This window comes from Conger conger, chromosome 2 (assembly GCF_963514075.1).
Source record: "Conger conger chromosome 2, fConCon1.1, whole genome shotgun sequence".
Taxonomy (NCBI): Eukaryota; Metazoa; Chordata; class Actinopteri; order Anguilliformes; family Congridae; genus Conger; species Conger conger.
Window position 1 is genome coordinate 901,494 of NC_083761.1, and position 20,207 is coordinate 921,700.

At 53.7% G+C, this 20,207-nt stretch overlaps 1 protein-coding gene across 1 annotated transcript in view; it reads left to right on the forward strand.

Moving 5' to 3' along the window:
• rrbp1b (ribosome binding protein 1b) overlaps positions 1-20,207 on the forward strand; it is a 39,282-nt gene that overhangs the window by 2,493 nt on the left and 16,582 nt on the right. The window contains exons 2-19 of the mRNA XM_061222976.1: positions 870-1,687; positions 5,468-5,655; positions 8,769-8,891; positions 10,372-10,524; positions 11,273-11,391; positions 12,058-12,190; positions 14,188-14,311; positions 14,915-15,108; positions 15,575-15,615; positions 16,299-16,386; positions 16,893-16,930; positions 17,151-17,161; positions 17,203-17,213; positions 17,496-17,536; positions 18,072-18,159; positions 18,256-18,296; positions 18,388-18,478; positions 20,000-20,037. Coding sequence (XP_061078960.1) covers positions 870-1,687; positions 5,468-5,655; positions 8,769-8,891; positions 10,372-10,524; positions 11,273-11,391; positions 12,058-12,190; positions 14,188-14,311; positions 14,915-15,108; positions 15,575-15,615; positions 16,299-16,386; positions 16,893-16,930; positions 17,151-17,161; positions 17,203-17,213; positions 17,496-17,536; positions 18,072-18,159; positions 18,256-18,296; positions 18,388-18,478; positions 20,000-20,037 — 2,340 coding nt within the window. The remainder of the gene's footprint in view (positions 1-869; positions 1,688-5,467; positions 5,656-8,768; positions 8,892-10,371; positions 10,525-11,272; positions 11,392-12,057; positions 12,191-14,187; positions 14,312-14,914; positions 15,109-15,574; positions 15,616-16,298; positions 16,387-16,892; positions 16,931-17,150; positions 17,162-17,202; positions 17,214-17,495; positions 17,537-18,071; positions 18,160-18,255; positions 18,297-18,387; positions 18,479-19,999; positions 20,038-20,207) is intronic.

A 20,207-nucleotide genomic window follows, 5' to 3' on the forward strand; every position in this document is an offset into this window, starting at 1 on the left:
GGTGTAGTGTACCCGTGTTCGTGCTGCAGTGCTCTGTGTAGGAGTGGTTTGGCTTGGGCTGTGGACCAAATGGGCTTCAATACAGAAATCTGAACAATAAATTGACCAGTTAGCCTCTGTTTGGCATTTCAGGAATACAGGAAAAGCAATCTTATACATTAACATTTCTTAATAAAACAAATGTGAAGGCAAAACCAAGGTGCAGACCAGACCAGACCAGACCAGACCAGACCATGTGAACTGCACCCTGAGTACGCCTGAAGCCCATGAGACTGTGCGTGCACGTGAACACACACTGGACTGTCCCTCGCTCTCCCCCTGGGCTTCCCATGTAGGCCCCTTCGTGTGTGTGAGAGTGAGTGAGTGTGTGTGAGAGTGAGTGTGTGTGAGAGTGAGTGTGTGTGAGAGTGAGTGTGTGTGAGAGTGAGTGTGTGTGAGAGTGTGGGTCTCTCTGATGTGTCTCTCTGTGTGTCTCATTACATTACATTCCTGGCATTTGGCAGACGCTCTTATCCAGAGTGACGTACAGTTGATTAGACTAAGCAGGAGACAATCCTCCTCTGGAGCAACGCAGGGTTAAGGGCCTTGCTCAAGGGCCCAACGGCTGTGCGGATCTTATTGCGGCTACACCGGGACTCGAACCGCCAACCTTGCGTGTCCCAGTCCTGTGCCTTAACCACTACGCTACAGGCCGCCTGTCTCTCTGACGTGTCTCTGCGTGCGTCTCTCTGACGTCTCTCTGACGTGGCTCTCTGACGTCTCTCTGTGCGCATATCTCTGACGTGTGTCTCTGACGTGTCTCTGACGTGTCTCTGACGCGTCTCTGCGTGTGTGTCCCTGACGTGTGTCTCTGACGTCTCTGTCCCCAGGCTGATGGACCTGTACGACCCTCAGACGCTGGGCCTGGTGGTGTTCGGGGGCTTCATGGTGGTGTCGGCGCTCAGCATCGCGCTGGTCTCCTCCCTCTCCATGAAGGAGACGTCGTACGAGGAGGCGCTGGCCAAGCAGAGGCGGGAGCAGGGGGGCGCGCCCCCCCCCGCCTCGCGCGCCGAGAGGAAGAGGAGGGAGCGGCAGCTGGAGAGGAAGAGCCGGGCCAAGAGGAAGGACGGGGACAAGCCCAACGGCACTGCCGGGGAGCCCGCCGGCCAATGGGAGCCTGCGCCTGTCCTAGACCACGCCCCCACCCCTGACCGCACCCCCACGCCTGTCACTGAACCGGAACCGGAACCGGAGCCCGAACCGGAACCCCAGCCCCCCGTCGTTGCTGTGGAAACGACCCCTGTCGCCGCCCCCGAACCCGAACCCGAACCCCAGCCGCCTGTCGTTGCCGTGGTTACAGCCCCGGTCCTGGCCCAAGCTCCCCCCGCCGCCCCCTCCCCCAAAGAGCGGAAGAAGAATAAGAAAGCAGCCAAACAAGAGCCTGCCGCCCCCGCCAAACCCGCCCCCACCCAGGCTCCCCCCGCCCCCGCCAAACCCTCCCCTTCTCCCCCCGCCCCCGCCGAACCCACCCCCGCCCCGCTGCCTGTGGTCGAGGAGCTGTCCGTCATGGCCCTGCAGCCAGTGGGGGCGCTGCAGAGCCCGCCCCCGGCCACGCCCACTCCTGCCCCCACCCCGGCCAAGGCTGAGGAACCCAGGGCTGTGGCACCACCGAAGAAGAGAGGGTCCTCCAAGAAGAAGGCGGAGCCAGGTGAGGCTCTTAAAACCCTGACGTACAGTCCTCTCTCTCTTCATCCCACCATTCATCCCTCCCTCCTTCTCCCCATTCAGTTCATCTCTCCCCCTGTTCATCATTCATACCTCCCTCCTTCTCCCTCTGTTCATCATTCATCCCTCCCTCCGTCCCTGTTTTCCCTGAGCTGGTGTAGGTGTTGATTTGCAGGGTTTCTGTTTCTTGTAAAAATGTCCCCTCCATGCACCGAGCAGGACAGGAAGTGGGTCACATGTCAGGCCACGGCACGAAGCTCCGCCCCGGAGCAGAGAGGCGTGGATAAGACGTCTCATTAAATGGGCAATCTGTCATCTTATATGGAGTAATGATGGTGGTCAGGCCTGGTCGGGAGAAGCTTGTTTGTGTTCCTGCCCCTCTCTGCCCCTCTCTGCCCCTCTCTGCCCCTCTCTGCCCCTCTCTGCCCCTCTCTGCCTCTCTGCCTCTCTCTGCCACACTCTACTTGAATATATCATGCACACACTTAATCTCAGATGTGCTAATGAGGTTCTGGAGGTTGCTGAAAGATGTGTTATTTACTGGTTCCACAGGGAATGGAGCACCACACAGAACACAAAACCCTGCAGTGGTGGAACCCTGTTGCAGAAAGCTGGTGGAACCCTGTTCAGTCAGGTTTTTTGAGTCTTGCAGGGAGAGGTAGATGCTAATGCTAGCGCCTCAGGTCTTACCTGGAACATGTCGTTCATTTTGCACCTGTCAGCAGGCACAAAAGAGATATTTATAGCAGCAGCCCGTCAGGCCGGGTCGTTAAGAGTTATGAGTTTTTCAGGAATATAACATTGCCATGGATACGGGATTAAAGGCGAGGTGACCGCTTAATTATTTAGGAGGGGCTCGTTTCTCAGCCGCTCCTGCTGGCTGAGACTGCACCTGCACTATCTCACCTCTCTCACCTGTCTCTCTCTCACCTGTCTCTCTCTCTCTCACCTGTCTCTCTCTCTCACCTGTCTCTCTCTCCTGTCTCTCTCACCTGTCTCTCACCTGTCTCTCACCTGTCTCTCTCACCTGTTTCTCTCTCACCTGTCTCTCTCTCACCTGTCTCTCTCTCACCTGTCTCTCTCTCACCTGTCTCTCTCACCTGTCTCTCTCACCTGTCTCTCACCTGTCTCTCACCTGTCTCTCACCTGTCTCTCTCTCACCTGTCTCTCTCTCACCTGTCTCTCTCTCCTGTGTCTCTCACCTGTCTCTCTCACCTCTCTCTCACCTGTCTCTCTCACCTGTCTCTCTCACCTGTCTCTCTCACCTGTCTCTCTCACCTGTCTCTCTCACCTCTCACCTGTCTCTCTCACCTGTCTCTCTCACCTCTCACCTGTCTCTCTCACCTGTCTCTCTCACCTGTCTCACCTGTCTCTCTCACCTGTCTCTCTCTCACCTCTCTCACCTGTCTCTCTCTCACCTGTCTCTCTCTCACCTGTCTCTCTCTCACCTGTCTCTCTCTCACCTCTCTCACCTGTCTCTCTCAGCCAGAGGAGAGAGCTGTGCACAGGCTACAGTATTGCCTGGAGAAATCCCACTGCTTCATGGCAGAGACGGTGTGCCCGTTTATGTGGGTATGGTCTTTTAATGTGCTGGAGTAAACAACACTGCAGTAGTGTGAGGCTGCTGCACCATGCGGGTGTTTGTACAGGGTGTAGTAGGGCAGTAGTGCAGTAGTGTAGTAGGGCAGTAGTGCAGTAGTGTAGTAGTGTAGTAGTCCAGTTGTGTAGTCGTGTCGTAGTGCAGTAGTAGTGCAGTAGTGTAGTAGTCCAGTCGTGTAGTAGTGCAGTAGTGTAGTAGTGTAGTAGTGCAGTGTAGTAGTGTAGTAGTGTAGTAGTGCAGTAGCAGTGCAGTAGTGCAGTAGTGTAGTAGCGTAGTAGCGTAGTAGTATAGTAGCGAAGTAGCGTAGTAGTGTAGTAGTAGCTGGCAGAATCTCTGGGCTTGGTGCCAGAGCGGCAAGCTCTGAGAGGAAGGTTTGTGTAAATGAGGTCCTGGTACCTGGGGCAGGTAGTGACATCATCACAGCCACAGACAGTCAGTCACAGTCAGTCACAGTCAGTCACAGTCAGTCACAGTCAGTCACAGTCAGTCACAGTCACCTTGGGGGTGTTTGAGGGAGATTTGGCCCTTCTTTTAAACGCAGTCGTTTGGTTGTGTTTTGTATTAAAAAATGGTTTAGATTAATTCCCGGGGTGGCCCATTGGAGGATACAGAGTGGAGTAACCAATATAGACACAACAGACTGGCATGAACCAGCTCTCTCTATCTCTCTCCATCTCCCTCCTTCTCCTCTCGGTTTCCTGATGATGTTGAACACCTAGAAGTGCACACTCCTGCACTCTGGGCTTAGAGAAGTGCACACTCCTGCACTCTGGGCTTAGAGAAGTGCACACTCCTGCACTCTGGGCTTAGAGAAGTGCACACTCCTGCACTCTGGGCTTAGAGAAGTGCACACTCCTGCACTCTGGGCTTAGAGAAGTGCACACTCCTGCACTCTGGGCTTAGAGAAGTGCACACTCCTGCACTTTGGGCTGAGAGAAGTGCACACTCCTGCACTCTGGGCTTAGAGAAGTGCACACTCCTGCACTCTGGGCTGAGAGAAGTGCACACTCCTGCACTCTGGGCTGAGAGAAGTGCACACTCCTGCACTCTGGGCTTAGAGAAGTGCACACTCCTGCACTCTGGGCTTAGAGAAGTGCACACTCCTGCACTCTGGGCTTAGAGAAGTGCACACTCCTGCACTCTGGGCTTAGAGAAGTGCACACTCCTGCACTCTGGGCTTAGAGAAGTGCACACTCCTGCACTCTGGGCTTAGAGAAGTGCACACTCCTGCACTCTGGCCTTAGAGAAGTGCACACTCCTGCACTCTGGCCTTAGAGAAGTGCACACTCCTGCACTCTGGCCTTAGAGAAGTGCACACTCCTGCACTCTGGGCTTAGAGAAGTGCACACTCCTGCACTCTGGGCTTAGAGAAGTGCACACTCCTGCACTCTGGGCTTAGAGAAGTGCACACTCCTGCACTCTGGGCTTAGAGAAGTGCTGCCATCTCCACCCGGGCGGCTGGCTCTGATTGGCTTATTTTGTCCAGAGACAAAGGCGCATCAGTGGCTGGACAATAGGGGTGTCTGTGCCCCACTCAGCATGGTCACGCAGTGCCACCCTGCCCCATCACCCAGGGTCAGGATCACATGATCACAGACTCTGATCTCTATTGGCCCTCTGCGAGACCTCCAGGTTCAGCGTTGCTCCTGGGTTTTTAATGGGCAGCTGATATTGCAGGGAGAGCTGCAGTGACCGTCACTCTCTGGAGCTGTGCTCATTCAGGCAGCTTCCCCTGGTCCCTCCGGGGGCTCCTCCCCTCTCCTACACGCTCAGAGTTCCCCTCCCTGCAGACCGGGTGGGCTCTACCCCTGTGTGTGTGTGTGTCTGTGTGTCTGTGTGTCTGTGCCTCTGTGTGTCTGTGGCTCTCCAGGTGAGCCCCTGTGTGTCTGTGTCTGTGTCTGTGTCTGTGCGTGTGCGTGTGCGTGTGCGTGTGCGTGTGCGTGTGCGTGTGCGTGTGCGTGTGCGTGTGCGTGTGCGTGTGTGTACGGAGGCACCTGGAACGTTCTGCTGCACAGCGATTGACATGGTTTGCTCTTATTTCACGATCCAGATCTGCATAGCTGGGCAGCTTGACTCCTGGGTTACAGGAAGCTGGGTTTTCGTCACAGGAAGTGGTCATCGTGCAGTTGTGTGACTGACTGCCGTGTCTCTGTTCCCCCCCAGCCCCCGCGGCCCCCCCAGCCCCCGCGGCCCCCCCAGCCCCCGCAGACCCAGCCGATGCCCCGCCCCCTCTGCCCTACAAGACGCTGCTGAGCACGTTCAGTAGCACGGCGCTCAGTGAAGGCGACGCCCAGAGGCTCATGGAGGTTCTGTCTGAGAAGGCCGGCATCGCCCACGACACCTGGCAGAGGGTAGGGCACCACAACTCAACACAACTCAACACTGCTACAACACAACTCAACACTGCTACAGCACAACTCAACACTGCTACAGCACAACACTGCTACAACACAACTCAACACTGCTACAGCACAACTCAACACTGCTACAGCACAACACTGCTACAACACAACACTGCTACAGCACAACTCAACACTGCTACAGCACAACACTGCTACAACACAACACTGCTACAACTCAACACTGCTACAACTCAACACAACTCTGCTACAACTCAACACAACTCTGCTACAACTCAACACTGCTACAACTCAACACTGCTACAGCACAACTCAACACTGCTACAGCACAACTCTGCTACAACACAACTCAACACTGCTACAACACAACTCAACACTGCTACAACACAACTCAACACAACTCTGCTACAGCACAACTCAACACTGCTACAACACAACACTGCTACAACTCAACACTGCTACAACTCAACACAACTCTGCTACAGCACAACTCTGCTACAACACAACTCAACACTGCTACAACTCAACACTGCTACAACTCAACACTGCTACAGCACAACTCAACACTGCTACAGCACAACTCTGCTACAACACAACTCAACACTGCTACAACACAACTCAACACTGCTACAACACAACTCAACACTGCTACAACACAACTCAACACTGCTACAACACAACTCAACACTGCTACAACACAACTCAACACTGCTACAGCACAACTCTGCTACAACACAACTCAACACTGCTACAACACAACTCAACACTGCTACAACACAACTCAACACTGCTACAACACAACTCAACACTGCTACAACACAACTCAACACAACTCTGCTACAGCACAACTCAACACTGCTACAACTCAACACAACTCTGCTACAGCACAACTCTGCTACAACACAACTCAACACTGCTACAACTCAACACTGCTACAACTCAACACAACTCTGCTACAGCACAACTCTGCTACAACACAACTCAACACTGCTACAGCACAACTCAACACTGCTACAACTCAACACTGCTACAACACAACTCAACACTGCTACAACTCAACACTGCTACAACTCAACACTGCTACAACTCAACACTGCTACAACTCAACACTGCTACAACACAACTCAACACAACTCTGCTACAACACAACTCAACACTGCTACAACTCAACACAACACTGCTACAGCACAACTCAACACAACTCTGCTACAACTCAACACTGCTACAGCACAACACAACTCTGCTACAGCACAACTCAACACTGCTACAGCACAACTCAACACTGCTACAGCACAACTCAACACTGCTACAGCACAACTCAACACTGCTACAGCACAACTCAACACAACTCTGCTACAGCACAACACAACACTGCTACAACTCAACACTGCTACAGCACAACTCAACACTGCTACAACTCAACACAACTCTGCTACAACACAACACAACACTGCTACAGCACAACTCAACACTGCTACAGCACAACTCAACACTGCTACAGCACAACTCAACACTGCTACAGCACAACAACACTGCTACAACACAACACTGCTACAGCACAACACAACACTGCTACAGCACAACTCAACACAACTCTGCTACAACACAACTCAACTCTGTTACAACACAACTCAACACTGCTACAGCACAACACTGCTACAACTCAACACTGCTACAACACAACACAACTCTGCTACAGCACAACACTGCTACAGCACAACACAACACTGCTACAACACAACACAACACTGCTACAACACAACACAACACAACTCTGCTACAACACAACTCAACACTGCTACAACACAACACTGCTACAACTCAACACTGCTACAACACAACACAACTCTGCTACAGCACAACTCAACTCTGCTACAGCACAACTCAACTGCTACAGCACAACTCAACACTGCTACAACTCAACACTGCTACAGCACAACTCAACTCTGCTACAGCACAACTCAACTCTGCTACAGCACAACTCAACACTGCTACAACTCAACACTGCTACAGCACAACTCAACACAACTCTGCTACAGCACAACTCAACTCTGCTACAGCACAACTCAACACTGCTACAGCACAACTCAACACTGCTACAGCACAACTCAACTCTGCTACAACACAACTCAACACTGCTACAACACAACTCAACACTGCTACAGCACAACACAACACTGCTACAACACAACACTGCTACAACACAACACTGCTACAACGCAACACAACACAACACAACACTGGTACAGGACAACTCAACACTGGTACAGGACAACACAACACAACACAACACTGCTACAACACAACACTGCTACAACACAACGCTACAACACAACTCAACACTGCTACAACACAACTCAACACTGCTACAGCACAACTCAACACAACTCAACACTGCTACAACACAACACTGCTACAACACAACACTGCTACAAGGCAACACAACACAACACTGGTACAGGACAACTCAACACTGGTACAGGACAACACAACACTGCTACAACACAACTCAACACTGCTACAACACAACTCAACACTGCTACAACACAACTCAACACTGCTACAACACAACTCAACACTGCTACAACACAACACTGCTACAACACAACTCAACACTGCTACAGCACAACACAACACTGCTACAACATAACACAACACTGCTACAACACAACACTGCTACAGCACAACACAACACAACACTGCTACAACACAACACTGCTACAACACAACACTGCTACAACACAACACAACACTGCTACAACACAACACTGCTACAACACAACACCACTGCTACAACACAACACCACTGCTACAACACAACACCACTGCTACAACACAACAACACTGCTACAACACAACAACACTGCTACAACACAACAACACTGCTACAACACAACAACACAACTCTGGTACAACACAACTCTGGTACAACACAACTCTGGTACAACACAACACAACACTGCTACAACACTGCTACAACACAACACTGCTACAACACTGCTACAACACAACACAACACTGCTACAGCACAACACAACACTGCTACCGCACAACACAACACTGCTACAGCACAACGGCCCTGCAGCTCCCCTCTCTCTCCCCAGGCGGTGCAGAAGGGGGACCCCGTCTCCGTGCTGAAGAGGCAGCTGGAGCAGAAGGAGAAGCAGTTGGCAGCTGAGCGGGAAGAAGCTGCGGCCGCCAAGACCCGGCAGAGAGAGCTGAGCAAGGTACACACGCTCACTCACTCACTGACCTCACCTGGGCCACGCGTGTCTCACTCTGACCACACCTGGGCCACGCGTGTCTCACTCTGACCTCACCTGGGCCACGCGTGTCTCACTCTGACCTCACCTGGGCCACGCGTGTCTCACTCTGACCTCACCTGGGCCACGCGTGTCTCACTGACCTCACCTGGGCCACGCGTGTCTCACTCTGACCTCACCTGGGCCACGCGTGTCTCACTCTGACCTCACCTGGGCCACGCGTGTCTCACTATGACCTCACCTGGGCCACGCGTGTCTCACTCTGACCTCACCTGGGCCACGCGTGTCTCACTCTGACCTCACCTGGGCCACGCGTGTCTCACTGACCTCACCTGGGCCACGCGTGTCTCACTGACCTCACCTGGGCCACGCGTGTCTCACTGACCTCACCTGGGCCACGCGTGTCTCACTGACCTCACCTGGGCCACGCGTGTCTCACTGACCTCACCTGGGCCACGCGTGTCTCACTGACCTCACCTGGGCCACGCGTGTCTCACTGACCTCACCTGGGCCACGCGTGTCTCACTGACCTCACCTGGGCCACGCGTGTCTCACTGACCTCACCTGGGCCACGCGTGTCTCACTGACCTCACCTGGGCCACGCGTGTCTCACTCTGACCTCACCTGGGCCACGCGTGTCTCACTCTGACCTCACCTGGGCCACGCGTGTCTCACTCTGACCTCACCTGGGCCACGCGTGTCTCACTCTGACCTCACCTGGGCCACGCGTGTCTCACTCTGACCTCACCTGGGCCACGCGTGTCTCACTCTGACCTCACCTGGGCCACGCGTGTCTCACTCTGACCTCACCTGGGCCACGCGTGTCTCACTCTGACCTCACCTGGGCCACGCGTGTCTCACTCTGACCTCACCTGGGCCACGCGTGTCTCACTCTGACCTCACCTGGGCCACGCGTGTCTCACTCTGACCTCACCTGGGCCACGCGTGTCTCACTCTGACCTCACCTGGGCCACGCGTGTCTCACTCTGACCTCACCTGGGCCACGCGTGTCTCACTCTGACCTCACCTGGGCCACGCGTGTCTCACTCTGACCTCACCTGGGCCACGCGTGTCTCACTCTGACCTCACCTGGGCCACGCGTGTCTCACTCTGACCTCACCTGGGCCACGCGTGTCTCACTCTGACCTCACCTGGGCCACGCGTGTCTCACTGACCTCACCTGGGCCTGTAATTGTACAAGGAGGTTCATGACACAGGTCCTACACGTCCACCAGATGCTCAGCTCTCTCAGGTGTGACAGTTCTGCTGCCTGCTGTTGAAGTTTGTTGTGAATGAATGTCCATTAAGGGGGCTGTAGTACAGCAACAGGATCTCCTGCACGTCAGAATGTGATTACCCATAATCCTTCAGGAGCTGGTGTCTGGTGAGGCAGTAGCGTGTATGTCGCAGTCCGGCAGTGGTGTGATTACCCATAACCCTTTAGGAGCTGGGAGCGGAGAAGTCTCGGCTGGCGGGCGTGGAGACGCGGCTGAGCTCTGAGCTGAGCGTGCGCGAGCAGGAAATGATGTCACTGCAGGCGCGCATGCAGGCCAGCTACCAGGACCATGTGACCGAGACGCAGCAGCTCAACGCCAAGGTCAGGGGTCACCGGCTGACCTATCAGATCGCCCGCATCCACATTGACCAGTTAGACCCTCCCTCAGGACCACTGCCTCCCATAAACTCCATAGCTTCTTTCTGTGTGTGAGTGTGTGAGTGTGTGAGTGAGTGAGTGTGAGTGAGTGAGTGAGTGTGAGTGAGTGAGTGAGTGAGTGAGTGAGTGAGTGAGTGAGTGAGTGAGTGAGTGAGTGAGTGAGTGAGTGAGTGAGTGAGTGAGTGAGTGAGTGAGTGAGTGAGTGAGTGAGTGAGTGAGTGAGTGAGTGAGTGAGTGAGTGAGTGAGTGAGTGAGTGAGTGAGTGAGTGAGTGAGTGAGTGAGTGAGTGAGTGAGTGAGTGAGTGAGTGAGTGAGTGAGTGAGTGAGTGAGTGAGTGAGTGAGTGAGTGAGTGAGTGAGTGAGTGAGTGAGTGAGTGAGTGAGTGAGTGAGTGAGTGAGTGAGTGAGTGAGTGAGTGAGTGAGTGAGTGAGTGAGTGAGTGAGTGAGTGAGTGAGTGAGTGAGTGAGTGAGTGAGTGAGTGAGTGAGTGAGTGAGTGAGTGAGTGAGTGAGTGAGTGAGTGAGTGGCGTTCTCTCTGGTCCTTTGTGGGAAAGGAGGGTGTCTGTGGGGTCGGATTACCGCTGCAGAAACGTGACGCTCTCCGCACATGTGAACACAGTGTGCGGGATTCACTGGGGGGGGGGGGGGCAGTGAGTGTGAGTAACTCTGCCCCCTCTCTCGCCCCCCCACAGATCCAGGCCCTGCAGGAGCAGCTGGAGGACGGGCCCCCCGCCCAGCTGGCCCGCCTGCAGCAGGAGAACTCCATCCTGCGGGACGCCCTGAACCAGGCCACCAGCCAGGCCGAGAGCAAGTGAGCAACACCCCCATACCCCCATACTCCTGAACCATAAATACCCCCCATACCCTAAATACCTCCGTGTCTTTGTGCCTCTGTCCTGAGACTGCGTTTGTATCCCTGTGTCTCTGTGCTGAGCCTGTATCTCTGTGTCTCTGTGCTGAGCCTGTGTTTGTGTCTCTGTGCTGAGTCTGTGTTTGTGTCTCTGTGCTGAGCCTGTGTGTGTGTCTCTGTGCTGAGCCTGTATCTCTGTGTCCCTGTGCTGAGCCTGTGATTGTGTCTCTGTGCTGAGCCTGTGTTTGTGTCTCTGTGCTCAGTCTGTGTTTGCCTGTGTCCCTGTGCTGAGCCTGTGATTGTGTCTCTGTGCTGAGCCTGTGTTTGTGTCTCTGTGCTCAGTCTGTGTTTGCCTGTGTCTCTGTGCTGAGCCTGTGTTTGTGTCTCTGTGCTGAGCCTGTGTGTGTGTCTCTGTGCTGAGCCTGTGTTTGTGTCCCTGTGCTGAGCCTGTGTTTGTGTCTCTGTGCTGAGCCTGTGTGTGTGTCTCTGTGCTGAGCCTGTGTTTGTGTCTCTGTGCTGAGCCTGTGTGTGTGTCCCTGTGCTGAGCCTGTGTTTGTGTCTCTGTGCTGAGCCTGTGTTTGTGTCCCTGTGCTGAGCCTGTGTTTGCCTGTGTCCCTGTGCCCTCAGGCAGAACGCAGAGCTGGCTAAGCTGCATCAGGACTGTGCGCGGCTCAGTGGAGAGCTGGGGGAGCGCCGCCAGGCCCTGCAGGCCCAGGAGACGCTCCGAGAGGGCGCAGAGAAACAGCTGGGCCTGCTGCAGGTGAGCCCCGCCCTGCTCACCTGAGCCCTGCCCTGCCCCGCCCTGCTCACCTGAGCCCTGCCCTGCCCCGCCCTGCTCACCTGAGCCCCGCCCTGCTCACCTGAGCCCCGCCCTGCTCACCTGAGCCCCGCCTTGCCCCGCCCTGCTTACCTGAGCCCCGCCCTGCTTACCTGAGCCCCGCCCTGCCCTGCCCTGCCCCGCCCTGCTTACCTGAGCCCCGCCCTGCCCTGCCCCGCCCTGCTCACCTGAGCCCTGCCCTGCTTTCCTGAGCCCCGCCCTGCCCTGCCCCGCCCTGCTCACCTGAGCCCCGCCCTGCCCTGCCCCGCCCTGCTCACCTGAGCCCCGCCCTGCCCCGCCCTGCTCACCTGAGCCCCGCCCTGCCCCGCCCTGCTCACCTGAGCCCCGCCCTGCCCCGCCCTGCTCACCTGAGCCCCGCCCTGCCCCGCCCTGCTCACCTGAGCCCCGCCCTGCCCTGCCCCGCCCTGCTCACCTGAGCCCCGCCCTGCTCACCTGAGCCCCGCCCTGCCCCGCCCTGCTTACCTGAGCCCCGCCCTGCCCTGCCCCGCCCTGCTTTCCTGAGCCCCGCCCTGCCCTGCCCCGCCCTGCTTTCCTGAGCCCCGCCCTGCCCTGCCCTGCTTTCCTGAGCCCCGCCCTGCCCCGCCCTGCTTACCTGAGCCCCGCCCTGCCCTGCCCTGCTTTCCTGAGCCCCGCCCTGCCCTGCCCCGCCCTGCTCACCTGAGCCCCGCCCTGCTCACCTGAGCCCCGCCCCGCCCTGCCCCGCCCTGCTTACCTCAGCCCCGCCCCACCCCGCCCTGCTTACCAGAGCCAGATCCTAGAGAACACAACCCACTATAAAATAATATTTCTGCAGAGAGCTTTCTGGGAGGTTGTAACGGCTGTGTTTAACTGCCATTCCCTGGAAAGCAGCGATGTCCAAAGGCTGTTACATAATCTCCAGATCCCGCCATCTCCACCCTGACTTCCTGTTCCACCAGTGAGCCTGGAGCCCCCCCACCCTTCTCACTGCTGTCAGCCTTAGGCCTGTCCACTCCGAGAACTGCAAACAACAACTTTAACCATAACTTTAACCATCACAACATCCACACTGATGAACCATAACCTTCTGCAGATAGGCATTTTGAACGTGAAGCCTTGTACATTTGGATGAATTTCGACTGCCTGTCAATTTGTTGAATTTGAACAATGTTTATAGTTAGTTCTGTCACCTGAGAGAGCCGTTTGCCCGGGATGGGTGCTGTTTCCCTGGGCGGCCGTGCCTGACCTGATTAGCTGAATGTGCTTCTGAGGCGTTTCATTGGTCTACTGCCACCTTGTGGCGTGACGACGCTAGTGACACGAGGCCCTGAGAAACGGATCGGGCCCGGTACCGTCAGCCCTCGGACCGCCCTGGGTCTGCGCTCCACAGCCAGACCTGCTCCCTGGCTCAGAACCGCTCTCCCGTTCATGGTGTCCGTTATGTTCGGGCCGAACCCAGGTTTTCTCTGCCCATTCTCAACCTTTCACCACCGCTGGATTGGGCGTGAGCTGGATTCAGTCTGGTTTGCTTCTGAAGCATGTCGGTTCTGGGTGGGTTTCGGTCTGTTTTGGTTCTGGGTGGGTGTTGAAATGTGCTGGTTCTCTTTTGGTTCTGGGTGGGTTGTGACGTGTTGGTTCTGGGTGTTTGGTTCTGTGTTGGTTTTTGGTGTTTGGGTCTGTGTTGGTTCTGGGTGGGTTTGGTTTTGTGTTGGTTCTGGATGGGTTGTGTTGGTTCTCTGTTGGTTCTGGGTGGGGTTGGTTCTGTGTTGGTTCTGGATGGGTTGTGTTGGCTCTGTGTTGGTTCTGGGTGGGTTTGGCTCTGTTGGTTCTGGCTGGGTTTGGTTCTGTGTTGGTTCTGGGTGGGTTTGATTCTGTGTTGGTTCAGGATGGGTTGTGTTGGTTCTGGGTGGGTTTGGCTCTGTGTTGGTTCTGGACGGGTTGTGACCCGTGTCCCTCCCCAGGCCGGCTGGGCGCAGACTGAGCGCGCTCTGCAGGAGCGTCTGGAGGAGCTGAGTGAGGAGCTGAGGAGGAGCCAGAGCCACAGCCACAACCTGGAGACACAGCTGGAGTCCTATGCCCTCACCGGTGAGCACTACACACTGCATACTGCTTATTGCATACTGCACACTGCACACTACATCCTGCACACTGCATACTACACACAGCATACTACACCCTACACACTGCATACCACGCACAGCATACTACACACTACATCCTGCACACTGCATACTACACACTGCATATTACACACTACACACTGCATACTACACACAGCACACTACACACTACATCCTGCACACTGCATACTACACACAGCATACTACTCACTGCACACTGCATACTACACACAGCATACTACACACTACATCCTGCACACTGCATACTACACACTACACACTGCATACTACACACAGCACACTACACACTACATCCTGCACACTGCATACTACACACAGCATACTACTCACTACACACTGCATACTACACACCCAGAGCTACAGCCACGGCCTGAAGACGCAGCTGCCGACACGCTGCACATGACTCACTCACTCAGTGTGGATGAGGTCAGCATATGGACTGATCCCAGGTCAGCACTCGTGCTCTGAGGTGTTTTATGGGCAGTGGCCCTGGTGTGACCTCAGCGTGACCTCAGCGTGACTGCAGAGTGACCGCCCTGTCTCTCAGACCTGCAGTCGCGTGTGGAGAAGGCGGAGTCGGAGCTGAAGGCGCGCAGTGACCAGGTGGGGGCGCTGCAGGCTGAGCTGGGGCAGGCGGAGCAGGAGAGGGCCCAGCTGCAGGACCACATCTCCTCCATACAGACCCTGCTGGAGGCGGGGCAGAGCCAGGGGGCGGAGCAGGAGGCGGAGCACCTCGCCCAGGTGAGTGGGGCTGGGCAAAGATGGTGCGGCTTGCGACAAGATGCTAATGTCAGCTTGCATTACATTACAGTACATAACACTGCCAGTGAATGGAGAAGGCTGTTTGGGAGCTGTAGTCCTTTGTAGAACTTGCTGTGTGTGCTGCCATTGGACAATACATGCAACTTGAGCTGTGATTAATGTGAGCGTTCAGGCAGCCCACATTCGCTAGCGTGAGAATGTGTGTGGAGGCTTTGACCTCTGTCTTCAGTGTTTAGATGGAAGTGTGCTTTCACCTGAAATTAGCATGTTGTAAAAGTGTAGAACATGACTAAGTGTCGCAATTGAATGCAAAGCTCAAAGATATTTTTTTCCTCGGATGATGTCATTTGTTTTGCCGTTTTATGACATCACTCACTTTTCTGTCCAGTCACACCCCAGAGCTCAGGTTCCATGGTTATATGGTTTCATCATTAACTCTTCACAGGTGGCGAAATCTGCAGAGGAGGTGGAGCTTATGAAGGCCAGGTGTGTTTAACAGAGCTTTCATTCTGTGTCCTTACAGAGCTGCTTTATGACATGTACAGTGTATATGAGCCCTATTCTGTACATACTCTATACTGTGTGTACTATACTATACATACTCTATACTGTGTGTGCACTGTACTATACACACTCTATACTGTCAGTGCACATGTGTATATATGAGTGTGTGTAGTTATGAGTGTGCTGTGTGTTTGAGTGTGTGTGTTTATGAGTGTGCTGTGTGTTTATGAGTGTGTGTAGTTATGAGTGTGTGTGTTTATGAGTGTGTGTAGTTATGTGTGTGCTGTGTGTTTATGAGTGTGTGTAGTTATGTGTGTGCTGTGTGTTTGAGTGTGTGTGTTTATGAGTGTGTGTAGTTTTGAGTGTGCTGTGTATTTATGAGTGTGTGTGTTTGAGTGTGTGTAGTTATGAGTGTGCTGTGTGTTTATGAGTGTGTGTAGTTATGAGTGTGCTGTGTGTTTGAGTGTGTGTAGTTATGAGTGTGCTGTGTGTTCATGAGTGTGTGTAGTTATGTGTGCTGTGTGTTTATGAGTGTGTGTAGTTGTGTGTGCTGTGTGTTTATGAGTGTGTGTAGTTATGAGTGTGCTGTGTGTTTGAGTGTGTGTAGTTATGAGTGTGTGTGTGTTTATGAGTGTGTGTAGTTATGAGTGTGCTGGGCTCTTTAGGCTGGTGGAGAAAGAGCAGCAGATGACATCACTGGCGGAGGAGCTTAAACAGCTGAAGGAGGCGGAGCTACTGAAGAACACAAACGCTGTGAGTTTCCCTCCCTGTGAGAGGGGGGGGGGGGGGTTATCTGAGGGTTTGTGGGAAACAGAAGTGTGATTTGGGGGGGGGGGGGTTATCTGAGGGTTTGTGGGAAACAGAAGTGTGATTTGGGGGGGGGGGGGGGGGTTATCTGAGGGTTTGTGGGAAACAGAAGTGTGATTTGGGGGGGGGGGGGTTATCTGAGGGTGTGTGGGAAACAGAAGTGTGATTTGGGGGGGGGGGGGTTATCTGAGGGTGTGTGGGAAACAGAAGTGTGATTTGGGTGGGGGGGGGGGGTTTATCTGAGGGTGTGTGGGAAACAGAAGTGTGATTTGGGGTGGGGGGGGGTTATCTGAGGGTTTGTGGGAAACAGAAGTGTGATTTGGGTGGGGTCTGCCTGCTGAGTGCTGGGGATAAAGCTCCAGATTTAACTGGACAGCAGAGGAAGCAAAGCCTGCTGGGTAATTCCTGCAGTGCTGGTGAGTCTGGGTCCTCATGTGGTTTTGTGTTTTCAGGACGCGCACAGCCTGGAGGTGGAGTCACTGCAGAACGGGTGGGTGGCGGTCTCCGCTTCGGTCTCATTTGAGCTAATTTGATGGGAAAACAGGTGTAATTATCAGGGCCTGGAAGACATGCATTTATTTTTACTGTGCATGATTGAAATGGAACAGCCGGTGTAAAGTGACCCAGTGTGATGGCTGAGTGCGTTTAGATGTGGGTCTGGGTTTAGACCTCACTCAGGGGGCGGTGATGACGGTGTGTTTGTCTCTCAGTCTGCCGGAGAGCCAGGGCCGCTGCTTGAGGAGCTGAACCAGCTGAAGGGAGAAATGGAGCAGGTGAGGAAGAGTGCTGTCTTTATGCTCCGCAGGCATAAATAATGATACCTGAGCTGCCTGTCAGCTGACATCTTTACAAATCCATTTCTCATCACTCCACTCTACCACCTGAAGTCTTTTGGATTTGGATATTTGTAAACGTTCGCCCCATGCAGCAGTTCTCTTGGTGATTTCAGCACAAGAACTGAACTGGGTTCTGACCCCATGGCAACCTGTTCTGTCCAGTCACACCCCAGATCTCAGTTTCCATGGTTACATGTTTTCATCATTGACTCTTCACAGGTGGCGAAATCTGCAGAGGAGGTGGAGCTTATGAAGGCCAGGTGTGTTTAACGGAGCTTTCATTCTGTGTCCTTACAGAGCTGGTTTATGACATGTACAGTGTATATGAGCCCTATTCTGTACATACTCTATACTGTGTGTACTATACTATACATACTCTATACTGTGTGTGCACTATGCTATACCTACTCTATACTGTGTGTACTATACATACTCTATACTGTCAGTGCACATGTGTATATATGAGTGTGCTGTGTAGTTATGAGTGTGTGTAGTTATGAGTGTGCTGTGTGTTTATGAGTGTGTGTAGTTATGAGTGTGTGTAGTTATGAGTGCTTGTTTATGAGTGTGTGTAGTTATGAGTGTGTGTGTTTATGAGTGTGTGTGTTTATGAGTGTGTGTAGTTGTGTGTGCTGTGTGTTTATGAGTGTGTGTAGTTATGAGTGTGTGTGTTTATGAGTGTGTGTGTTTATGAGTGTGTGTAGTTATGAGTGTGCTGTGTGTTTATGAGTGTGTGTAGTTATGAGTGTGTGTAGTTAGGAGTGTGTGTAGTTATGAGTGTGCTGGGCTCTTTAGGCTGGTGGAGAAAGAGCAGCAGATGACATCACTGGAGGAGGAGCTTAAACAGCTGAAGGAGGCGGAGCTACTGAAGAACACAAACGCTGTGAGTTTCCCTCCCTGTGAGACAACTTTAATTCTGCTCTTAAACTCGGCCCAACTTTAATTCTGCTCTTAAACTCATCATAATCTCATATTTCAGCTCCCTGGTGCCACCGCAGAGACTGAGCAGCTGCAGAACAGGTAGGAGCTGTGTCGCTCATGGCTTTAGATTAGCGGTTTTTATTGGTGTTTCTCTCTGAATACCGAATGTGTGGATTGGTTGATCTTTCAGCCTGTTGGAACGGGAGCAGCAGGTTTCGTTGCTGGAGGCGGAGCTTAAACAGATAAAAGAGGAGACATGCCGGGTAGAGGAAGCGGATACTGTGAGTGTGCTGATCGTTTACACCCCCTGCGTGCTGACCGTTTACACCCCCTGTGTGCTGATCGTTTACACGCCCTGTGTGCTGATCGTTTACACCCCCCGTGTGCTGATCGTTTACACCCCCTGTGTGCTGATCGTTTACACCCCCTGTGTGCTGATCGTTTACAGGCCCTGTGTGCTGATCGTTTACACCCCCTGTGTGCTGATCGTTTACACCCCCTGTGTGCTGATCGTTTACACCCCCTGCGTGCTGACCGTTTACACCCCCTGTGTGCTGATCGTTTACAGGCCCTGTGTGCTGATCGTTTACACCCCCTGTGTGCTGATCGTTTACACGCCCTGTGTGCAGATCGTTTACACCCCGTGTGCTGATCGTTTACACCCCCTGTGTGCTGATCGTTTACACCCCCTGTGTGCTGATCGTTTACACCCCCCGTGTGCTGATCGTTTACACCCCCTGTGTGCTGATCGTTTACACCCCCTGTGTGCTGATCGTTTACACCCCCTGTGTGCTGATCGTTTACACCCCCTGTGTGCTGATCGTTTACACCCCCTGCGTGCTGACCGTTTACACCCCCTGTGTGCTGATCGTTTACAGGCCCTGTGTGCTGATCGTTTACACCCCCTGTGTGCTGATCGTTTACAGGCCCTGTGTGCTGATCGTTTACACCCCCTGTGTGCTGATCGTTTACACCCCCTGTGTGCTGATCGTTTACACCCCCTGTGTGCTGATCGTTTACACCCCCTGTGTGCTGATCGTTTACAGGCCCTGTGTGCTGATCGTTTACACCCCCTGTGTGCTGATCGTTTACACCCCCTGTGTGCTGATAGTTTACAGGCCCTGTGTGCTGATAGTTTACAGGCCCTGTGTGCTGATCGTTTACACCCCCTGTGTGCTGATCGTTTACACCCCCTGTGTGCTGATTGTTTACACCCCCTGTGTGCTGATCGTTTACACCCCCTGTGTGCTGATCGTTTACACCCCCTGTGTGCTGATCGTTTACACCCCCTGTGTGCTGATCGTTTACACCCCCTGTGTGCTGATCGTTTACAGGCCCTGTGTGCTGATCGTTTACACCCCCTGTGTGCTGATCGTTTACAGGCCCTGTGTGCAGATCGTTTACACCCCCTGTGTGCTGATCGTTTACACCCCCTGTGTGCTGATCGTTTACACCCCCTGTGTGCTGATCGTTTACAGGCCCTGTGTGCTGATCGTTTACACCCCCTGTGTGCTGATTGTTTACAGGCCCTGTGTGCTGATCGTTTACACCCCCTGTGTGCTGATCGTTTACAGGCCCTGTGTGCTGATCGTTTACAGGCCCTGTGTGCTGATCGTTTACACCCCCTGTGTGCTGATCGTTTACACCCCCTGTGTGCTGATCGTTTACAGGCCCTGTCTGAATGGCCTGTTCTTGCCTGCCTTATGTGTGGTGTTTTTGATCAGGGTACAGAAAAGTAACTATTCTTCCATTTTCTGTTTCTTTGATGTGTTTCCTGATGGACCTGTGTGATGTTTGAGCAGCCTGACCTGAGCGTGGAGAATGAGGAGCTGCAGAACAGGTAAATGGAACCTTCCGGGTCATTCTAACAAACTATATTCTAGTTTCATATCTGAAGCACTGAAGTGTCTATTAAAATCTGGAGCTCCAGTGAGTCTGAAGTTCTGATGAGTCTGTTTAACCCTTTCAGTCCAAAGATTGCAATATTGCACTCAAGCGTAACGACCGTAA